At 52.1% G+C, this 23,758-nt stretch overlaps 1 protein-coding gene across 3 annotated transcripts in view; it reads left to right on the top strand.

The window, feature by feature from the left end:
- The first annotated feature begins 12,517 nt into the window (after positions 1–12,517).
- Positions 12,518–23,758, top strand: part of ACTN1 (actinin alpha 1) — an 85,265-nt gene continuing 74,024 nt past the window's right edge. For 2 of the 3 annotated variants that reach the window (XM_082762392.1, XM_082762393.1), the window contains exon 1: positions 12,519–12,695. In XM_082762392.1, the coding sequence (XP_082618518.1) occupies positions 12,591–12,695 (105 nt within the window). In that variant the 5' untranslated portion in view covers positions 12,519–12,590. Of the gene's footprint in view, positions 12,696–23,758 lie in introns of all 3 variants that reach the window. The other variant, XM_082762394.1, reaches the window with a different exon arrangement.

Genomic DNA, 23,758 nt, shown 5'->3' on the forward strand with positions numbered 1-23,758 from the left:
TGAAAGCAATTGCAGCACCTTTTGAACGTCCTTATAAGGTGGAAAAGCTCCATGCTCTGCTGCTGGAGGACTGGAATGCGAGGACAGCAAGGATTGCTTCACACGAGCCTCTTATCTGAGAGATTTGTGATAGAACTGAAGAAGTTCATGTGATACAAGAAGAATTTCCCTCTTATCTAAAGGAAGCCAGAGATGGGCAAGTAAGAGGTATAGCACGCAGGGTGAATTATGAGGAGGAAATGATGTAAATAGGCCAGACTGTTTGGAAATCTGCCTGCTTGCTCAAGTGTGTCCTATTTTGTGCTTTGGAGGATTTTATTGACATCACCACAACATCAATTTTAGAAACACTTGACTGGAGACTTGAATCTGCTGACTGTAGGGCAAAGTGACAAAATCCAAGGTCTTTAGAGACCCTCAGTTTTTGTCATCCCTATTTTTGACCTTTCACTGACATTGAGTTGGGTGAGAGCGAGGGAGGATTTTGACATAAGCCTTTCAATCTATCAGTTGTTTGTAATTTCCCTCAGGCAATTTTTCCTGAAAGTAGCAGCCTCTATGCCTCTTAAAATACAGTGGGGAGACGTTTTGATATCAAAACAGATCGTTTGCCTCTTACCAGACACCCACCAAGTTTGCCCAGCAGTGATTTTTCAATCATTTAAATCTTCGCTCTAAGACAACTTGTTTCCTCTACAAGCAAGGAGGAAAATGCTACATTTTTGTATAAAATACAGGCACACCAAGCGTTAAAATCCAGCTGTTCCCTCTGCACCCCTTTCAATGCCTGGCTGGGAACGCCTCATAGGGCTGCGGGAAGCCTGTGTGGTCCCCAGCTTCTCCTGACACGTCGCTTCAGACAGTGTCTCTGCAGGCTCCATGCTTAATCTTCTATCAGACCCCTCCTGCTTCCCTCCCTCACTCCACTCTCCCTGCATGTTTCCAGCACTGGAAACTGGTCCCATTTACCCCTTTTACAGGACCACCAGCAGGATGGGTGGCCACCACGTCTTACGCTGGTGGAGACAGTCACCTCTTGGGTACTCAGAGGAGACCCAGGCCCTACTTGAGACACTGAGGGTAAGGAGCTTTCTTCTGAAGAGAGCAGAGGCTTTTCCCACACTCATAACTTTCCATAGAGGAGTGAGGACTTGATTTGTGAAAACAGGGTGCTAAAACCCACTAAGCTTCCCACTGGGAATACATCACCTGATGGCCCTGCTGCGTTATTTCTCTGGTTCTTTACAACTTCTCCTTCCTGCATTTCTTTTTGCTCGGCCTCAGTACTCAGCCAAAATGCTTCTCACCCTGCCCAGCACTGGCCTGGGTGAAAGCCAGATACCACAGCTTCCCTTGCTAGCCCATGGGTTCCAGTGAAAGCTGTTACAAGGCACAGGACCCTTGGCAAGACCAGAGGGCTGTGAAGGAAGGAGCACAAGCTCTCCTGGCCTCAGGGCAGTGCAGACCCATGTACCCTTTTGGTTTGGCCAGGAGATCTCCAGGGCAAAACCCAGGTGCCACAAGAAGAGGTTATCAGTGCTATGCCAGTTGGGCTGTTATCAGGTTGTGCTATAGCAGATAGCGTTTTTCAGACAATAAATATATTTTTTTAATTGAAAGACCTTGTCCTTTGTGAGGCACTCAGAACATGTTTGTTTGTTTTTTTCCTTTTTTTTTTTTTTTTTTTTTTTTTAATAATAGCCCGGGAGTTTGTTATCAGAGACAATGGGGCCACTAGAGGTAGCATAATGAGGTTCAGAGTGACTTGCTTATTCCCAGAACAAAGCCCATTGTTTTGGTGTAGCTGAGGACAGTTTGGGCCCTTACCAATTCCCGTTTTTATATAAACCAGGAGGAGGGAAAACAGAACCTGACTCCTCAGCTGGGCAGAGCTGCAGTGGTTTTTGCATTGCTAGCGTGACTAAAAACGTGGTAAAAACACAGTCCAGTCTCTCAAGCCAGCAGATAGGATGAATAAGAAGTTGTTAGTGGAATCATGCTTTTTTGGACTGAGAAACCTGAGCAAATTGGCCCTGCCTTGAGCAGATGTCCTCCAGGGGTCCCTTCCAACCTAAATTACCCTGCGATACTGAAGGGTGGCGGGCTCCTGACAGTCTGCAGAAAAAACAGTCCTGAAATTTCATAAACATTAAAGCAGAACAAGACCCGAGTTCCTAATGCCTTCTTACACTACAGCCCCAGGAGGTGATGTGGCTGTTTTTCAGCAAACCAGGGGCAGGCAGCACCCAGGGCTCCCCACCAGCCAGTCCCCCCAGCCAGTCCCCCCAACCTGGCAGCCTGTGTGCATGCCCACCCTCTCCGAGGGCAGCACCCTGCAGCTGTAGCTCTTCCCAAGCCTCCCTGCTGGTGCTGGAAGGAGCAAGATGTGTCTGTAAAAAGTAAAAAATGGGACCTGATTTTTCTCACCAGGGCTGAGGGTGGAGTGACTGCTGCTTCTGTTCTCACAAGGGAAGTGGAAGGCGGAAACTGGCCCTGTTCCTTCTCTTCCCAGCCCCATCTGAAAACAGAGTCTCACGCTGGGACCAGGTTGGTGCAAATGTCATCTTCTGCCTAATAAAAGGGATGGTGCAAACCTAAGAGAGTGCCAGCATGCCAAGCCTGCGGCTGTCTTCAGGGGATAATGCAGTCCTCCCTTTGAAACAACGACACCAGCGGTAGCCACGGGGGGCTGGGGGTTTCTGGGCTGCTTGTGGGAGCGCTGCACTCAATGGAAACAGCTCATCCTTCAGGAGGGACGAGTTTGCTGGCCAGAGATCCGTACTGCTGCTGAACCAGGCCAGAGGAAGGCAGCAGGAATTTTCCAGCTGCTTGCACCCATCTCTAATTTTCTCCCACTGCCGCTCTGGCAGAGCTGAGGTCTGTTGATGTTTCAGAAGCTCTTGGAGCCTTTTTTTTCTTCCCGGGGTGTCCTGGATGCACGCAATACGCTATGCATATGCTCCCCGAAACCTGCTGGATGGGCTGTATTTTGTGTATATAAATGCTAAATTACAGATAAGCAGGTAGAAGAGAGAACGCTACTGTAAGCCCAGGTGTGCCTCGTCTGCTGCTTTGCTCGGGGATGGGAAGATGCCAACCTCAGGCCCGTTCAAGGGAATGGTAATTTTGCTGCTGGTTACACACAATTTGGACTGTGCCCAGGTCCTCTTTCTCCCTCTCTCTTTTCTTAATTGCTCTTTCCATAATTACCACTATTGTTGTGTGGTGGTTTGGTGTTTCTTTTTTTTTTTTTCTTTTCGGTTTTGTTTTGTTTTGTTTCCCTTGTGAAAGTTTTCATTACTGGAGTGTAAAAGCTATGACGCAAATGAGAGTCACTCCCAGAGAGTGCCCAAGGGCTGGGGTGCAACCGCGCCGAGATGGGATGTGCTGCAAAATAAGAAGGGTCGGGGGGCTTGTTCCAGACCAGCCGGCAGCAGAAGAGATGTTGTGCCATCGCTGTGGTGCCAAAAAAGTGCAGGTACCAGCAGGGTGACGGCTGGCCTGTGCCGTGCCCCAGAAGAACCTGCATGGCTGGGCTGGGACGTGCCTCTCCTGGTGGTCACACAGCAGGGGCTGGGCTTTCTCACCCCAGAACCGCTTGAAAAACCTGGGCAAACAAGGAAACTGGCCCTGGGGAGGAACGCAGCAACTGCACAGTGCTGACAAATGTCCAGAGAAAACAAACCACGAAAGCACGGAGAAAGCAGGGAGCCCTGTGCCCTCCGCTGTTTTTGCCTTGAAGGGATCTCAGGTGTCACGCACGGAGACCAGACGTCTGCAGACAACCCCCTGTTATTTACATTTTATTTTTAGCTAAAGCAACGTACCTTGTGGCTAATTTGCTGCTTTAATGAAACAGCATTGGAGAGGGGTGAGGTTATTTATGTGTTCAGTGAGACCCACGCAGCCTGCTCCAGCAGCCCTGGGCCCCAGCCTTGGGCTGAGGGGACGTGCACGTGGATGCCACCACATCAGGAGCTGCGATGGGCTCTGCCAACTATTAGCAGACGCTCTTTGAGCGTCTACAGAGAGATATTCAGAGATGTTACAGAGAGATATTCCCTAACCTTAAATTCATATATTCTCCCCTTTTCTCTCACTCAAGTCAAGCAGTGGCATTAAACTGAACTCAGTACAAGGAGCACCTTTTAAAATCCAGAATGGAGCCTTCATTCAAGGGATGGAGAAATACTTACATTTCTTTTCTACTACATTAACTGTGCATTCATTGCATTGCCTGTCATTCAAAGAACGGCGGCTTAGGAATCCAAAGTAGTGAATGGGGGTATTTGCTTGTTTCTTTGGCTTAGCAGAAAATCCTGCTTGAATGAAGACATGAGTCTGGAAAGCTGCATGGTTCAGAAGTTATGAGTGTGTGGAACAGAGAACATGCACAGAGCTACAATGAAAATCGTTTCACAGCTCTGACTGCTAAGAAAGCAAGGAGCACAGGGTGCCCCAAAGGGGTGCTGTTAGGCCAGAACTGAACCCGAAATCCCCAGCAAAAACCCTGCACCGGCCAAGTTTGCATTTGTGCAGTACTTGGGCTGAATTTGGCACTGGCTTGGCAGCAGTTTGCAAATGAATAATTTGCATCCAAGTTCCCTTAGGTACTTAGTCAAATATTCACACTTTATTGCTTTCCATTTCCATTATTCTGTAGAGCACCAGTACGTAAGTACTTCAGGTGCTTTGGATCTGAGAGAAACAGAGAGGAATTAAAGTATGCTTCATTGGCTGTAGGTGGACATCTATCAGTGGAGAACTGGAAGTGTGTATCTGAGAGCAGCATTCCAGTTCTGCACCTGAGACTGTCATGAGCATTAGGACACATCATAGTTGCAATGATTTGCTTTCTCTAGTTCTGCAGAAGAAAGGAATATATTTCACTGTATTTTGTGACCAATATTGTCAATTTATTTTACATGGATTTTTAAACATTATTTTTCCACAGACCTGTCCTTTCAGAACCGACTCACCTTTCAAAAATGATCTAACTGCCTTTATAAACAGACAGGCAGGCTATGCCACAAGGGTTTTCCTTTTATGTGGGTGTTGCCATAGAGAAAGAGAGGTTATAATCTGGGGCTGTCACCCACAGGGCATCTCGGGAACCACCTGTGTTCACCTATGACAGTGAAGCACCTGGAACAGGACCTCATAAGAAGTAATCAGGGTAATTCACAAACCCACAGCATCTTGGCATTTCCAGTTCCTCTCTGCCAGGCTGCAGCACTGGTGCAGAGGCTGTCCCAGAGACATGGGGTGTCAGAGGGACAGCCAGAGCAATGGGATAGTGCCACCTCAGCCCCAGATCTGCTCAGTCCTGCAATAAGACCAGGATACTTTATTTGTCTTTGCAGGCTTTTAGTGCCCTCTCTGCTTTTCAAAACCCTTACAGTACCTGCAAGATGCTTGTTGAGCTCCACCTTATGAGTGAGGGCTGAGTGTGCCTGTGGCTCTTTACCACAACCATACAAAAAACCTTCCTGAGCCTCCTACTTGGTTAGCTCAAATCCTCGAGGCCTTCAGCCCCAGGGCTTGTGCGCTGCCATCAGCTGTGGGAGGCTTTCTGCTGGCCCCATCTGTAACTCTGCTTCCAAATACCTGCAAGCTCAGGAATCATCACAGGAATTACTGTAGTAAAAATACCTTATGAGATGAGGTCATTAAAAAAAGAAAAAAAGAAAAAAAAAAAAAGCTAGAGATGAGTAATTAGGAGGCAGAGGCCAGCACACTGACCTCACAGCACGTTCTTGTCATCTCTCTGTAGCCCAGATGAGGATGCCCTCCCTCCTTGCAGCAGTGATACCTGCATGGGGTCAGCTTCCTGGGGCTGTTGGTCAGAAGGAAGACATGCCAGGATGCACGTCACCAAAATGCTGAGATGGAGGAAGGGTCAGAGCCTTTCTGTCTGTGAGGGGGCTCCCACCGCACCCCTGGAGCTGCCCTGCTGTCACTGAGTGACCTGCTGCCCTGGACCTTGGGTGCAGGGGCAACAAAAAACTGAGGTGCAGCAGCTCCTATGCTTAAAACACCCTGATTTCATGACTATAACAGTGTAACTGGCTCTAAGGTGAGTTTGCTATCAGCCATGGCAGGTTATTGTCTCTCTAAAATGCCCGTGTGCCCTGTGCTTCCCAGAGCTGGTCTCCCATGTCCCCACCAGGCAGCCTGCGGCCAGGCTGCTCCTGGTCAGCTGAAAGCAGAAGCCACCAAGCCCTTTTTCACTGCTGTGCTGTGGAAGGATGGGGTTGGGATGCTGGGGGTTATGGTAGCTTGTTTAGGTTCGTGATAGGCTTGGAGGGAAGGCACAAACAGGTAAGCATTGCTCAGAAAAAAAAAAAAAACAGCAGACACAAAACACTGCAGGGAGCCCTGGGCTCACACTGCTGGTCTGCAGCCTCCTGTCACAGGCAGGGTCACAGGTGCGCATCATGTGAGACGATGGCGAGGAGGGGGAAATCCTACTAGAGAAGAGATTAAAGGAAGCTGGGGAGATTGGCTTAGCTGGTTTGCTTGCTGTCCCTGCTGTGTGCTGCCCGTCAGCACCTCCTCACTTGCTGCTCGTCTTCTCCAAGCTCCATTTTACACCATCCGACATGTTGCTCCACGAGTATCCTCCTCCTGGTGGTAGAGCTACTGCGAGTGTGAGGATGTGGGGTTTGCTGCTGCTTCCTGAATAAGAAGCTCTCTGATGTAGGAGGTAACTTTGCACTGTGTGGTTTTATTTGGGGTGGCTCTGCACTGTTGTACCAAGGAAAAAACTAACAGGGAGAGTGAGCCAGTTAGGAGAAAACCATAACGCACACAGGATGACTTTTTGTGTGGAAGTATACATAACCCACAGCAGCTGCTACACAGCAGCTTTTGCTTTTGGAGCACAGAAGCTTAATCTGCCCTGTGGAAGTAGGCAGGCTGCTGGCTGCCCAGCTGCTCCCCACACCGGCTGGAGGAGCAGGATGAAATGGTTCCTTCAAGCAAAGCCCTTAGCTGTCCATCCTCATGGGATGGAGATCTTTGGGCTCAACCAAGTGTCCTTTGGGAAGGCAAGTTAATGGCGCAGTGGGTTTCAGTGTAGCTGATGGGGTCTGCTCCACCTCTGATGCATATCTGAATGTGGAGCCCAGCCTCACTGACTCAGCATCGGGTTCCCCGCTCACTGCTGGGCCACCCTGAGAAAAAGCTGCTGTGTCTGAGAGGCTTTTGGTGTGTTTTCCAGCTGCACCAACTGTTTTTCTAAGAAGAATGAGCTCTTCCTCCACAACACACTGTGCTTAGCTATGCCACTTCTGCTGCTGGTGACTGTGGGTGGCTTGGCACAGCACAGAAGACACCAAAAATCTGCAGCTTAGCTGTTTTTCCCCGATCTCCCAGGGCAGCCTTCAAGCACTAGATGATGCTACAGGAGCCCTGACTGGTATCCTGAAGACCACAGGTAACATTTAATAACCCCAGTTTTAAGAGCACTCATGTCATATGGGTGCATTGATGATGAGGGTGTGGGGTCCCTTCAATCATACAGATCTGTATTTTCTCAGCTCCTTGTGAACTATCTGTTGTTGTGGCTCCATACCCAAGTGCTGATTATATGTATAGATTGCTGCCAGGAGTCCAATGTCACTGTGATCTGTCTCGCTACTGAAATAGACAATTTATGCTAAAAACATGATGAGGCGGAAAGGCCACGAAAGTCATGTTTGAAAGTCAAACCAGGAGTGAAGCATCTCGTCTCAGCATCTGGAATAGTGATGGTGATTTTTGCTGTTGGTCATGATGCAGGAGAGCTGCATCTTTCTTTGTCAGAAAGTGGATTTGAAGCAGTTTATGTCAACATAAATGTGTGGTGTTTTGTGTTTTTGTAGTTGTTGTTTTTTTTTTCCCCCAGCCCGTTTTACCCTAGTTATCTCTCAGCTGCCTTGAGTTCCAGCTGCTGTTGTGCTGCAATATGTTTCACACATGGGTGTGTTGATGGGACCATCAAGGTCATGGTCCATGTGTCTGCTTTTACATTTCACATCCCTGCCTTTTCCCGGCAGCTGTATTTGCTTTTCTTCCATCACTAGTCTCTTTACAACCTTGTCATGTTTCTTCATGGTGTTGTCTTGCCCTCTGAAGCAGACTGTGCTGCAGGGCTATGAAACAGAGCTGAAGGTGATCCTGGAAGGTGACATAATATTCATCCTCTGGGCCCACAACAGGATCTGTTGACCTATCCTAAAAGTTCAACCTCTTATAGGTCCTTTACCTGTTCTTTAAAGCCTCCAGCAGTGGAGATTGAGCAGCCTTCTTTGGTGGTGTGCTTGAGTGCTTCACTAGCCTGACCATGGTCCTGTAGCAGCTAGGGCAAATTGTTTACTGACTTCCACTTTTCAGTAAACTTTCACATATTTGAGGTCTGCTACTGTGTCTCACTTCATTTTTTTCTGCCCTAGACTAAACAAGTTGAGTTCTCCCAGTCTCCTCACAAAGGTCAGGTTTCCTAGACCTCTGAGCCTTCTTGTTACTTCTCCTTTGGACTCTCTCCAACTGGTGTGGATCTTACAAGCAGGCACCCGAAGCCAGACAGCCCTCCAGCTACAGCCTTACAAATGCCAAGGGGAATGGAAGATGGAGTCCTCATGTCCTGCAAGTGGCACTGCTGTACGTGTGCACCACTGTCCATTGTCCTCTGTGGTTTCCTCTACAGGCCTGCATCATGTAGGGACCAAACACGGTAAGCCATGTGCACAGTCAGGTCTTATACCAGCTCCCAGGGGCTGCATCACTTGAGTGAGCTGTGAGCTCTCTGGTAATCCCCTTGGCAGGCCCAGCATTCACTTGAAGTCTCCCCTAGAGATGCCCTTCTTCTGCAAAGTTGGGGGCTCCAGCCCAGTACAGACTGGTAAAACAGCACTGGGAACCTCAGCAGGCATTCCCAAAGCACCTCTCTTAAAACACCTGAGAGTGGTGGTGGTTTTGGTCAGGTGGGGATAACTGACATACTGTTGCAACAACCATAATCTACTGTTGCATGCCCTAAATGTAGTAACTAACTGAAGGGACCCAGTGTGTCCCAGACTGGTGGCAGATGGCATGATGGTGCTGTATCACTCTGTATCACTGCTCTGGCCAAGGCTTAAGTTCACAGGTTGGTGGCAGGGCCAGGAGGGAGGGCTGCTGGTGCAGCTCACTGTGGCTAAAGCATGGTGGGGGAGCTGCTCTCCTCCTCAGAAGTGAGAGGGTTGTTGACCATCTTCCTGGAAAGTCCTCTCTGGCTCTAGATGGAGGGGGGTTCTGCTGGAAAACAGCCTGAGGGTACCACTGCATTGGTGGTAGCCACAGATGAGGGAGCACTACTTTTTTTCAAGCTTTGTGCTAGAGAATTGCAGGCTTTCAATTACAGAGAACATCAAAGAGAAGGGAAGGGATCTTTAAGCGAAGTTTTTAAGCTGGGGCTAAATAATGATAGGTCTGAGAGCTCAATGATTCTCTCATGAGAAAAGATTTTCTGTGAGGGCAAGGGTGGAGCTGGAAAGCGGCTAATCCCTGTGCTTGCCTTTCTGCTGCCATCTTGCTGCTGCTCCCTTTCAGAGGACTTCACTCCAAAGCCTGTCATGATCGCTCCATGGCTGGTTTTGGCACACTGGAAACAAGAGCAGCAGCAAATTCCTGATCTCACATCTGCAGGCAACGGGCAAGTCCTCCGGCAAGCTCTGCAGAGACAGAGTGAGAACAGACTCAAAGCTGAGTGTTCAGCTACGTGGCACCAGGGGTGAGCCAGCCTGGATTTCACCCTCGGTGTCCAGAAATAAGGAGGCTCTCTTGTTTTCCCTCTGCCTTGGCCTTGGGGGAGGCACAGGCTTGATCTGCCTGAAGACAGATGCTCTTGTCTTTAGCATCTCTGGCCCTTCCCTGAGTCTCCTTATCATTTGGGCCATATCACAGAACTGTGCAAGGACCATGACATGGGACACCGTTTCAGACTGACACAGGAAAACAAAAGGTGTGAGCAAACAAGTCCTCAGCCCCTCACTACAGGACAATGAACAGGTAAAACATGGAAAAAAAGGAAGCCCTTACCACAAGCAACTGGAGGTCACTGTGCCCACACCTTAACACAAGGATGCTGACCCCACTGAGGTGGTCATTTTGCTGACTGTAGGTTAGGTACCCGTTGTCTGATTTTACTCCCTACATCCCTCTGCAGAACCAGCTTGGCAGCTGCCTGAGCCGAGCCTGCTTTGCTGGCACGTGATGCTCCCGTGCGTGTCTGAGCAGCAAGCTCCTTCCTCTGCGGGGCTGAATGGGAGGAAGCAGAGGCAAATAAGTATACAAGCAACGTTGTAATGTACTCGATTAATCTTTCAGGATACAAGTAGATACAGTGGGTACATAATAACAAGGGCATGGGAGCAGATGTATAATTCCCGATCCCATCCTTCAAGTGACACTGTGAAAGCAAAGAGAGCAATCAAGGGACTCTTCTGTTGGAAAAGTAAAATCAGTGTCCTTATAGGATGAGCTAACACATTGACACTTCAAACAATATTAGAAAATTACACCCATTTGCAGTATGAAAACAGCTGTTGTAAGTCATTTTAACCTTAAATCTTCTGCTCTGAACAAGCACAGCTGACACCGAGTCAGCAGGAGGAGATGGCACGAGTACCTGGAGAAGAAGTTGTCCCAGCAGCTACATTGGCTCTGGGGTGCAGGGCCAGGGAGCCAATTTTGGAAGTTCAGCCAAATGGGAAGTACAGGGAAAGAGAACTGAAGAAGGGGAGGACAGGGCAGGGTAGAAGAGGAACACAACTCAGGTGGAGAGGCCCTGATAGGGAGATAAGAGGTCTTGTACCTTACCAGGCCCCTTCTTTCCTCTTCCCCAAAACACAGTATCCCTGCCTTTGTGTGCATTTGTTTATCTCATTTACATCAAATGAGCCCTGGATAATGAGTATTGTCACTGTTATTCCATGACACTTCTTAAAAGCATAGATTTTACCCAATCTCTGGCCATGAGACAGCTTCCTTCCTCACATCCACCACGGCATGCTATAGCCCCCTAAATTCCACCAGATAAATGTCTGCATTTCAGAGGTGCCGAGTTCTTACTGGTAACATGTCCTGGGCTGGGAGGGTAAGAATGATGCGAGTGTTAATTTGTTGAGATCTTAACTGTGAGAGTCCAACACGCAGTTCAAATTTAAGTGCTAAGTCACAGAGCTACAATGGTTTTGAATACCTGCAGGACATAAAAGCTGAAACTTGGCCGTGAGTCTCCCCAGAAAGGGCAGACCACTTCCACGCGGCTTTGTGTGCTGCTGTGCAGTGACCCAGCTCACCTGCTGGGCCTCCTACAGGAGCTTATGGATGCTCCTGGCAAGGGAACAGCTATCTCCCCAGGGAAGCTTGGACCTGTAGCCGATGTGTTAAGCAAAAGAGCAGCGAGCAGAGCTACCCGAGTGTCCTTGGGCTCCTTCATCTGAAGGGGTAGGAGGTGGGTCCGACTGTTCCCACTGCCCTAGGAGCACCCGCTCCCCTTTTGTCGGATCAGAAGGACCTCGCTGGAGCCCTGTTTGGTCCAGCGAGGTTTGAAGGATCCCCAAGGAGGTCGGCATTAACATCACACAGAGAGCTTTAGGAGGCTACAGGAGGAAAAGTGGGGTGCTGCTGTGCTTACAGGCACCCCCCGGGAGCATCGCTGTGCTCCTGTGGTGTCGCCGGTACGGTTCCGCACCAGGGCAGCGGGTCAAGCGGGGCCGGGAAGCGTCCCAAGTCCAGAAGCGACATTTATTTTCCTTTCCGCCCCCCATGCTGCTGCCCGTAAGTTCGCAAACTGCGGCCAAGAGTTTTGTTACGGAGCCCTTGAGGATCTAAGGGTCGGGATTAGTGAAAAATTGCGGCACTTCCCAGAAACGCAGGGAGGGACTGGGAGAGGCGAGGAGCGGGAGGCGTGAGGCGTGAACGTGAGGGGCAGTGAGGAGGGGCTCAAACAGCCAGAAATATCGCAAATTTTTATTTCTTTATGTTTTAATGCAGTGATATCGCAATTCTTTATTTCTTTACGTTGTGTGTGGTTGTGCATTACATATTGTACTCTGTGTCTAGAGGCCGATACAGGGAGGAGGGCTGCCGGCGGCGGCAGCTGAGGCACATCCCCGCGGATGGCACCGCGCCTCCCGCCGCCCGGCCGCCCCCGGCCGCCATCTTGCCCGCCCTACCCCGCCGCTCCCTCAGCCTCGGGGGGGGGGCGGGGCCGCGGGAGCGTGACGGACGGGCGGGAGGCGCAATGAGCGGCGCGCCGCCTGCGGGGTCGACCAATGAGAAGCGGGAGGGGGCGGGAGGGGGGCGGGGCGCGGCGTCTGGTCCCGCCCCCGCGGTGCGGCGCGCGCGGCCGGAGGCGGAGGGGAGGGAGGGAGGCGGAGGGGGGGGAGGGAGCGGGCGCCGCCGCCGCCTGCTCGGGGCTGAGCGGCCGCGGGCCGGGCACAGCGGCAGAGCCGGGACGGGGCGGGGCGGGGCGGCAGGGGGGGGGGAGGACGCACGGACAGACGGGTGAGACGGACGGACAGACAGACGGACAGACGAGGGACGGAGGGCTGCCTGCCGCCATGGATCACTACGACCCGCAGCAGACCAACGACTACATGCAGCCGGAGGAGGACTGGGACCGCGACCTGCTGCTCGACCCCGCCTGGGAGAAGCAGCAGCGGAAGGTGGGCACCGGGGGGCACCGGGGGGCACCGGGCAGCCCGCACCCCCCTCCCAAAAAATAGGGTGCACCCCGGGGGGGACCCGGCCCCGGCGGCGGGCTGAGCGCTGGGGGCTGCTAGGGCAGGGCTGGCGCCGAGTCATGTCCAAAAATGGTAACGTTCGGCCCTTTTCTGGCCCTTTTTTTTTTTTTTTTTTTTTTTTTGAACTAGCGGGGAGGGGAGCTGGGGAGCCGCAGCCTGGCCGCTGCTCTCCTCGCTGTGCTCAGCCCGGAGCATCCCGTGCGGGACCGCTCCCAGCCAGCCGGGGTGGGGGTGCCGCTGCCCCCCGTAAGGGGTCTCTCGGTCTCCAGCCCCCTCGTTCCCCTTCGTTACCTTCCCTTCCCACCTCCGCTGCTTGCGGGTGGAGGGCTGCCGGGCTCTCCTGCCATCGCCATCGGGTTAACGGGAGGTGAGAGCTGCGGGGCTCCTGTCCGCGGCTTCCTCGCTCGGGGAGGCAGCAGGAGAATTGCAGCACCCAAGCGAGGGCATTTAATTGAGAGCGAGCTGGCGGTGTGCGAGCTCGCACCTCAACAAAGGAGGAGGAGGAATGCAATCTCGGTCTGGGCTGTGCTCGCTCGGTGGCTTATCTGCCACCATCCACTCATGGAGGGAGAGAAGTTTCCTCCTGCTCCGGAGGGCTGCCTGGCTGCGATCGCTGCCTCCAGCCCTGCAGATGGGTCTGGGACAGCCCCTGGGGCGCAGGGCGAGGTGGGCAGCACTGCTCGTTGCCCACAAGGGGAAATAAATGGCTTTCAGGCTGTGCGCAGCTCCTTGCCTTTCATGGGGCGCTGGGGGCAGGCGGAGCGGAGCGGCTGGCGTGGTCCTTGGGAGCAGGAGCCCAGCCTTTGGCTTCCCGAGGAGCCCCAAAGCAGGAGCTGTGTGGCACGTGCCCCGAAGGCCACGGCTTCCTTAATTACCTTCTTCCAGGAGGTTTTTTTGGTCCTCGTGGTCCTATCAGCAGAGGGGGACAGAGAGCCGCTCCGTTAACTTGGGTTACTTGTGCGCGCACAGGAGGGGAGAAGCCGGGAGGGAGCTGGAAGGTATCCGTGTGTCTGCTCGGAAATTATCCCAGCCAGTTCCTTTACGTGGCCAGCAGCTCCCAGTGACCGTGCTGGGGCCTTGGGGCTCGCTTCAGAGGGCAGGAGGTAACAGCATCCAGCAGGCACAGCCCTGGGGTGTGCTGAGACCGTAACCCCTCCTCACCTGCAAAATGAAGTCACTGCAGTAATTACAGCTGCACCTCTGTCTCCCTGCTCAGGACTGATAGCTTACCAAGGTGAATCGGAGGGGTTCACGCCTCCCAAATGATCTGTCGGCTCTCTTCTGGCCCACTGTTGGGGCTTTCTAGTTGGCTCACGTGTTTTAGGTTTTCCTTCCTGTAAGGAACAGCTAGAGAATTTCTAAAAGCCTGTCTGTCTAGAAATAAAAGGGCACCGAGATTTGAGAAGCAGAAAATCGCTGTGGAAGAAGGCTGGGATGTTGCTATGTGAACTTAATTCTGCTGTTTATGAATCCTGACTGTACGTGCGATTTCTCTGCCTACATAAATGGCTGTTTGGACGATCAGCTCTTAGAAATCGCTGTGCCTGTTGCAGCACTGCCATTCAGTCGGGGCCTTTATCAGCAGGAGATCGCTGACGTCTCGCTGCCTGCAGGCAGAGCAGCCAGGCCTCTCCCATGGGTGAGACTCGCTTTCGGGTGCTGGCAGCAGTAGACCCCAAAGCTTCCGTGCCAGTGTGGGGAAGGAGAGACGAGGAAAGGTCTGTGCAGGGGCTTAAGTACCACCGAGTTATTGTGGCATTACTACTGGGCTCAGCAGAGCCAATGGCAGGCATCAGAAGCAGGGAGATCTGCTGATTTTTATTTTATTTTTAGGAATGGGCTCAACAGGTGTGCTGTGCTCGAAGGAGGACAGGTTTCAGGGAGCTGGTGTGCAGGTTTCCTACTGCGCTGAGAGGGGCACGGCTGGCTGGGGCAGGGCTCGAGGTACGGGCTCGTGAGCTGCTTTGACACAGGTCGAGGGATGGCAGAGTGAATTTCATATTTCATATTTGGAGGGTGAAGTTAGGCCTCTAAACGTGACATAGCCAAGAGGCACTGGTCTCACACCTTCCCACCTGCCCCTTCCTGGGAAGCTGCTGGTTTAAAATTTGGGGATGAAGCGACAGTGCTTCGGAGCAAAACAGCTTTCCAGTCACACAGCTTTCCACAGGAGGCATTTCTGTGCCTATCAGAAGAGACTCTGAGAGGTTTCAAAGAGCTCCTTGCAGCATTGCTATTCATAAGTGGCAAAAAATGTAATGTGCAGAACAAACTGCTACTTCTCGCTTGATTTGAGCCTCTGCACAGCCTTTTGTACGGGAGCAGGGTCTCTGCTGGGGATTAAAATACTTTCCTCTCTGCGCTGTTGGACTCATCTCAGTAGTTTCTTCTAACAGCCTTGTCTTTCCTCTCCCTTTTTTCTTCTTTCCTGTCTGGAGTCAGGCCGTGGCGTAGCACTGGCCAAGGCATAACGAGACCGATCTCGCTGTTCTCCAGCGTTACGAAGCAGAGCTTGCTGAGAGCCATTGCCAAGGTCCCACCTGAAAAGCAGCTGTCGGTCGGGGCACACCAGCTTGCCCTGTAGAAAGCTTGTACCAGGCACTTCTCCCTCCCGATTGCAGATGGCCAGGCTTCTCCAGGGCCCTGTGGGGCTCTTGGTGCAGGAGCATCCGAGTGCCTGGATGAGCTGCTGGGTGCTCAGCACCTGTGGTGCACCTCCAGCCTCCTCCCACTGCCCCCCAGTGTCCCAGAGGGGTCTGAGGTGGTGCTGGGGTGCTGCTGGTGCTGCTGGGGGCTTTTGGGGGCTGGGGGTGGTTCTGGCTCTCCCTCTGGTTGCCCATTTTGTGGGCTGGTTGTTCAGAGTTTATTTTAAAATGTGTCCTGAAGTGACTCGTCCAAACTGCAGAGCTGGGGGCGAAACAAACCCTTTAAATGCTGAATTGCTTGCAGACTTGACAGCTGCTGACTTGACAGTGTGAGTAGGAAGCAGTGTTGGTTCCAACATACAGAAGACAGCCACATACAACTTCAGTGCTGTAAGGAGACACAGTCATGCTTCTCTTCAAGGTATCAATGAAATAAATGTGCCTTGTCTTTGTCCGGCACTGCTCTGCCTCCCCAGGTTGGCACCCCTGTGGCAGTAAATGATGTGACCAGCTGAGAGAGCTGAAGTGTTCTGGTGTACAGTGCTGCTGAAGCAGTGGTAGCACAAGCTTCTGGAGCACGTTTTCTGCCCTGAAGAAGTGCTACGTACAGTTGTTACTCATGAAACTGCTGAAATTCTCAGTCGGGAATGGCAATCTCCCAAACCCTCTGCCATGAGCTACATCTGGAGATACGTATGAACGCAAGGGTGGTCCCATACCCCCGAAAGCTATGGATCTGGTAGCACGGCTGTGTCTGCACCTGACAGGTCTTACTGCTCTCGTTATGATTTGAATTTTGCTGTGCTAATCACCTCTGTGTCTGAGGTGGGGTTGTTAAGGGTAGAAAATACTCATGAAATTAGCTCACGTCCCTCGCAGAAACACCCCACCTCCCAGGCTGCTGGTAACATGCTCGTACCGAGGGTGACTAATATCTCTGACAAGACGTACGAGTTGCAGTCACCGCTTCCTTTCCCCTTGGTTTGAGTGCCCTCCCTCCCTGGTTTGAGAAGGGTGGCAACACTTCCAGAAAGCTGCACCTCGGGTGGCTGCTGGGGGCCCATCTGGAGGCGCGGTGCCACACGCCATCTCTAGCTTGCTAAAGTCACTCTCAGTACCTCCCGCTGTAGTTTCAGTAGTAGCATAAATGCTCGTTGGTGGTGACTACGCAGCGCTGGCCCCTTTGCTCCCTCTGTAAGTGACATGATGACAATCAGCAGGTGATCATGAATGGCCCTCGTGGTCTTTGCAGGGTGGCCCTGGTGCACGTAGGATTCTCCGTGCCTTGTTTTGCACTCGCTGATACCAGTGTAGAAGCAGGATGGGGAAATCAGTGTGGCTGCTCACTCAGCTGCTGTTTTACCGTCATACAGGCAGGCAATACGGGTCACCAGGTACTTGTTATCTTTCAGATCAAGCTTTTGCTGTTTAACACAGATAGCTGTCGCCAGATACTTGTTCTTCAGAACGATAAGGTGAGAAGTTGCTGTAGGGGGTCTCTACAAGTATCTGGCTTTGTAGATCAGCTACTTGTCCTTGAGTGGGGGAGCTGCCTCCTGCTTTCTGTGATCAGGTTTCGTGTGTTTTGTGATCAGGAAGTGTGCTTGTGGGTTTTTGACAAGAACATTATTTTTCATCGTACCCTTCAGATAGGTGATGAATGAGGCGTGCGTGCTTTGCAGCGACTTACCGCCTATGCAGCAGCCAGTTTGAGAGAGAAACTTAGGAGAAAACATGGGTTGAAAAGAAGACTGCGCCTTCCTTGGAAGGCTTTGCTGCTACAGACCCCAAGGAGCCACTGTGAGGAGAGACACTTGCCAAACAGGATTGAATTGTTCATCCTCCTTATCCTCTAGGGACGGATGAAATACCTCAAAGGCATCCAGCTACCAGCCCACTGATGTAAAATGTGCCTGTCTGGGGAACTTCTCACGCGCTGCTTCAGGCAAGCAGCTTACCAAATCACAGGCACAAGAATTTCATGACGTTTTTGGTGTGGAGCTGCAGAGGCCTGATGTGATGACATTGCTTCCCCCCCTGCCCGCTTGCAGTGCTGCATGGGGTAGCTGGGGGCATGTGGTCTGCTGCCCTGCCACGTGGTGTCTTTAAGCAGAAACTTCAGTTTTCTTGGCAGTCTGGTGAGAAGTTGTGCCCTTAGAAGGAAATGGGTGCTTTTGTGTGGGGTGGTGGTGCCTTGCCATGAAAATCAAGTGTATCTGTGAGAACATGGGCTGGTAAACCTGTTCAGTAAAAGCTTTGTGAATGCTAAGGCCACGCTTTTAGAAGCCCCGTGTGTTACAGGGGATGCTACCTGTGCTTCACAATGCCCAAGTGGCCACTGTGAATTGTAATAACGAGCTCCAGCTGCTCCTGCTGGAGGCACTTTGCTCTTCTCATGTGAGATGCACCTTCACAGCCCACCTGTGTGTTTCTGTCTGCAGGAGGAGCAGCACTCGGTGAGCCCCCCTGGCCTGTGCACTTTCCTCTGCAGCCTCGGTGGGATGTGCTGAAGTTTCTGGCCTGGAGTTCTTAGGGCTGGCACAAGCAGAGGTGACAGAGATGGTGAAAACTAGCACGGGGCTGCTGGAGAAGGGCTGAGGGCTCTTTCCAGATGCCTGCGGATTATCACTATAGTGCCTGACACTTGGGCCCTTCTCTGGGGCATCGTTAGGCTGGCGGGGGTGGCTGCGCTCCGTCTGATGGCGAGGTGCAAAAAGCAGTCAGTGTAGAAAAGAGGCTGGAGCTCTGTCTCGGGGAAACACTGGGAAGCTGCTAATATACAGCAAATAGGGTGGATTGGTTTCACTTCAAATGTGTAGTTTCTGCCCCAGGGGCTTGCTGGATGCATTGCTGTGACTTCTGGTGGTAGTTTGTACAACCTGAGCGGCGGTGTTTGAGAGGGAGGACAGGCAGCAGAGTGGAACAGAGCTTATTCTTTTATGTATATATATAAGCCTGATTTCTTGCCCTGTGTGACTATTAGGAACATGATGATTACCATAAGGAACATGCGTAGCATGACTTCCACAAGTCTTGTGCTGCAGTGTAAAACACTGTCTCTCCGAGAGATGAACTTTGTGAAGGGGCAGCATGAAGCACGTGCTTAGCGTGCCTGGCAGCTGCCAGGTGGAAAAAATGTCACTTGAGCAAGAAAGGTCCAGAGTTGTCATCTTCCTAGGGACATAGGATTTGCTCCATCTGTGGGATACCGGGGCTGAAGCATGTTACCCAGAGCTTGGATCTGTGGGGATGAGTTGATGCAGACTGGTGAGATAGGCTTGTCAGCGGCGGGACCTTCGGTCTGGCACTAGCCACACTGCAAAAGCCCATCTTATCTAGGTCCCTAGAGCCACCCACTGCTGCATTTTGACCTCCTCTACCTCAGCCTCGCTTGGTTCTGAATAATCACCCACATCCCTGAGACACAACTGGGGAATTCTTGGGCCAACCCCAAAAATGCTTAAGTGAGCAGGCCCGGCAGCAGTGATGTGCTCAGCAAACAGGCCGCCTTCCTGTTCCCCTGCCATATCTTCCCTGCTCCCGTTCCCTCACCGTCCTCGAGCAGAACTTGGCCATAGGATGTCTGTGGTGTGGCCCGCTGCCAGCTTAACCTCTGAGCACCCTATCGGGCAGTAAAGCAGAACCTTTTTGTTCCTATTTTGGTTTCCTGTCGTTGTGTCCTTCCTGCTCAGCTGGCAACGCGTGCATCCTACTGGTAAGGCCTGGGTCAGGCCTTTGCAAGCCAACCCTTGTTGGGTCAGTATGCAGCCAGCTGTCCTCAGGCCCTCACCTGCACTTGTCCTCTCTTCTCCTTTTTCTAAATTTGTTGCTGCTTTGCAGCAGTAGGGCATGGTCTCTGCGGAGGCTTTCTCTGCCCTCAGTGCACCAAAACAGCTCCTGTTGGCGGGGCTGGGGTACACACACTCTGAAACAGGACTTTGGCCTCTCATCCAGGTGACTCTGATTTGTCATTCTGTATAGATAGACTGAAAGCCTCTCAGATGTGTTCATCCCTGTGTTATGGGAAATGACAGCAGAACTGGCCTTTCCACTGCGCGGGGGCTAAAGTACAGCTCTGGATGGGACGTACTGGCAGGTGAAAATGCCTTGCGTTGGCTATTTACACTCACTACGCTGCACGCCACCGACGTGAGGCTCCCTTTATCATCTGTCACGTAGTTGGAGTAGTTTCAGGTGAGCCTCTGAATGCCAGTGATTCATCCCTTCTGGACAGTCTTATAGAAACACCCGGGGGTGATAGTTCATGGGCAGGGGAGGCTGCAGGGAGACCAACAGCCTCCTAGATGGCTGACGTGGTCGGTGGGCAGGCAGGGGGACTTGTACCAGCCAGCTGCCGCTTTGGTCATGGCTGTGACTTTGCGGTCACCGTGCATCACTGCAGGGATGGTTGCTTGACCAAAACTTCTCACGCAGAAAGCTGGGGCAGAGTTTACTCCTCTTCCGTATCGCTACACAGCCATCCCCTAGCTGAGTGATGCTGCTGGGTGAGGAGGGGCTGCTGTGCTAGATAAGTTTTGCCCAGAAAATTTGTGCTTCCTTTTACAACACCGAGGACAACTCTCCCGTCCTACAGAGGTGCTGAGCCAAGGCCAGCTGGCAGCTGAGGAGGAGCTCCTGCTTTCCATGGCCTTCGGAGCAGGCAGCCAGGGCACTTGCTGCTGCTCGCTGCAGCATATGATGCCCAGCAGTCGGAGTTCACCGCTGCTGTAAATGGAAGTCATGCTGTTACATCTTCGCTCCGGGAGCTGGCCTGTAAAGGCCTCCGAGAAACGAGGCACGGAGAGAGATCCATGTATGGTCTCCACACCCCGGCAGAGTGCTCTTTTCTTCATCATGGAAAGTGATGTGCACGTCCCAGGGCCGTGCTTCCTGGCCGGATTCCTTGGCTCTGCAGGGACAGAGCTTCTGCTGCCCCTGTGCTTACCTGTGATCCCCTCCACTTATTTAAAGGTACCCTTCAGTAAATGGTGAGCTACTTCAGCTACCAAAGTGTATTATCCACAAGAAAACTGTAAAAATTTGGGTCCACAGAAGAAAAAAAACAAACAAACAAGTAAATGGATTTCTTAATTGCTAAACAATGCCAAAGTAAAGACACTTTGTTTAAAGCTGTTGAGGCCATGCCTATGCCAGGTTTTATCACAACGGAAAATACTTAATTTCCTGAGGAAAATTTTGATTGCAGCCAAGAGCAGTTGCAGCTCTTTAAATGTGTTTATGCTTCCAGGTGAGTTTCCTACATGTTTTATCTGGCCTGGGAGATGAAGTGAGGAGCGCAACAGCCCGGCTGCAGGAGCGCGCTGGGAAGGGGGGTGCAGGAGCACACTTGTTCAGCCCTCCTCTTCCCTCTGGTGCTGCTCTGTAGGAAAAGGAGTGGTCGAAGGAGCAGTCGTGTTGGTCTTGGCTGTGCTGGGCTCCTCGCATGGCACAGGAGCCTGCCCTTGCTCGCCAAGCACCCTTTGGCTGCGGTGCAGAGGAGGCTGGGTGGGGGCAGCGAGGGAGCACGTTCATTACCACGCACCAGACTGCCTCAAAATGGCCAACGCGTGGAAACTTGCTGTTTCCCAAGGGTTTTGTTGGGCCGTTGGGGAACTCTGGCTGCGGATGAGACATTTCCAGCTGTGGGGAGCCAAGTGTGAACTCACCCTGGGCAAGATGCCCAGCTCCACTGGTTTCCCTTGCCAGAAATCCTCGCCCTCCAGCCAGTGACACCAAACTCGGTTTCTGCCAGCCCTGAGCCAAAGATCTCTGCAGGGAGGAGGAGGAGAAGACCAAGCAGAGCAGGACGGTGCTGAGGGGCGACACTGAGCACATGCACAGGGGGAGGCTGCGGTGGGTGGGCACCTGTGGGGTGGCTCCAGGTGGTGCAGGGCCTTGCCTGGGCAGGGTGGGTGGTGGGGATGCAAGGGGTTGGCTTTCCTCATTTAGGGCCTGCTTGTGCCTTGTATGGATTTTTAGCAACCAGAGGGACTAAGGGATTAATGCCTGATAACTGCGGGCCTTCCAGCGCTGGCAGAAATTGCTAGGGAAAGGAAATTTCTAGCTGCCGTTTCTGATGAGTGCCTTTGGCTCCTGATACCGTGGGTGTTCGCAGCCGGCTGCGTGGTTGGAGCTAGCAGGCCCCTGCGAAAGAGTTTCTGAACTGCCTGTAGTCACAGTGCAGTGCGTGCTGAAACAAGGCATCATCGGCACGGTGCTGTCTGTGTAGCTCTGCATGCACACACCTGTCTTCTGGGCCTGCTCACGTAGGGGTGTTGGAGCCGATGGGGCCAGCGCATGAACAGGAGCCCTTCTGTTCCTGCGAGCACACCTCCTCCAACACTGATAATTTTCAGGTGCCAGCCTATCATTTCGTGACACGTTACACTGCTCCTCGCTGTTGCAGCCTGTTGCAAATGGCCCGACCCAGCCAGCTCCTAACAGCTTCCTGCGGGGTAGGCTGCCGAAATCTGAAAGCGGTTTCCAGCCTAGACCCTGAGGAATATTTCCCTCCCCCTCCTATAATGGCTTGTTTCTTTAAAGCTGTTAACTGGCCATAATCCAATCATTACTACTGTAATTAGTGAACTGCTTACAGTAAGTAAAACTGAGTGTTATACCCTCTGCGCTTGCAGGCCTTGGAACAACTTCTGCCTGCGGTGCTGCGAGGGGCGATGCGATCGCTGCCCGTGGTGCTTGGGGCTCCGGGTGAGCCTGGCGTGGGCCCACGCTGGCGCCGCTAGGGCTTCCCACATCAGGGGAGCTATGGGGCCCCGAGCTGGTGTGCCCACATCCCAGTCCTCAAGGTTGCTTTGGGAGAAGCTGGGGATGCTTCGAGGCCGTTGAGCACTAGCTGCTCTGCCTGGAGCAGCACAGTGAGGCACGAGGCTCGCTTCCATCACATCAGAGGAGTCCTGGCTTCGCATGGTGCTGCCGAAGGGTGTGGAGGGCACTGAGGCAGCTGTAACATGGCAGTACTTAAGGTTTGTTTTATTTTTATTATGTGGTAGGAAATGCCTACCTTGCAGCAGGCTCCTCCAGGGTAAAGTAAAATACCTAGTTGTCCGGGTGCCAGCCATCAGTCAGCCACCTCTCTGGACTCAGCAGCTGAGCAGGGTGTTCATTTGTGGTATTTGGCCTCTGGTGGGGTCAGAAAGATGAGAAGCCTGTTCAGCCGGAGGACAGGGTTTAAAAACAAAAACAACAGCAAAAAAACACTCTCATCACAGCTTTCATTTTGCTCTCGAGCATTCATCTTGCTGTTTTTCTAGGCTTCATTCCTGCCTGGTGCTGGGCAGTAGAGGTGCAGCGAGATGCCTGGCTTGCACCATGGCTCCCAGCAGCTGAAAGGAACAGAGGGAAAAAAAATCTGAGCATGAGTTCAACTTCATATGCTGTGGATTTAGCCTGGGAGAGGAGAGATGTTGTCACCCTCAGGATCCTGTGCAGGCTGTCGACTTCTGGTACTGCTGTCTGCGTACCTGCCTCACCACCCCGGTGTCCGCTGTTTGATCTTCCACACAACATGACGTGTGCTTGGCGCCCTGTGGGTCAGTGTGGACAGCCAGGCACTGAGTACAGAGACTTTCGGGACCGGCCCTGGGAACAGGCCTCGATCACCAGCTGCTGGCCTGAGCAGGAGGCAGCTATCTGCTTCCCTGTGCTCTTCACCTCTGCCGGCATCTTCCTCACTGTTCTCGCAGCCAGGAGGTGCCTGGGGAAAGAGTGGGCTTTTTGCCCTGCAGCACCTTGCACTACAGACCTCTCTGATCACTGAGCATGGTTCCCAGACACTGGATGGCCAGCAGCACTGAAGAGATGCTAACAGATTTTAAATGGACTCTTAGCACGTACTTATCGATGTTTTCTTAAGGCTACTTATGCCAATTACAGCAAATAAAAGTTGTGTCTGTGTTTGTGGTACTTGTTTACAATCCACTTGACTCAAATGAAAAAAATATTGTCAATTCCGTGTTTTCTTGTGCTAGTACCATGCATTTGGATTTCTGCTTTAGGTGCTGTCTTGGCCACTATTGGCACACCATGCTTCAGCGCTTCCCAGTCTCTCATGACCATGAGGCCTAGTAGTAGGCCGCCTCAGAGCTATGCCTCTGTATTTCTGTTGTCTTTAGGTCCAAACGCCTGCTTTCAGCATGTCACTCTAAAATTGCAGGAGATGTCCTTTCCCCACACCCTCCCAACTCAGCAGTACACTGGAGCGAGTTTCTGATGTGGCTATAGCCAGAGAGAATATACAGAAGCATGCTGTTTTCATTACATTTTGCTTTGAGTTTGAAGCCTCAGGTGGTACTCCTTGATCTCTCGTTTTCTGCCTGTATT

This window comes from Aythya marila (genome assembly GCF_965140915.1).
Source record: "Aythya marila genome assembly, chromosome: 5".
Classification (NCBI taxonomy): Eukaryota; Metazoa; Chordata; class Aves; order Anseriformes; family Anatidae; genus Aythya; species Aythya marila.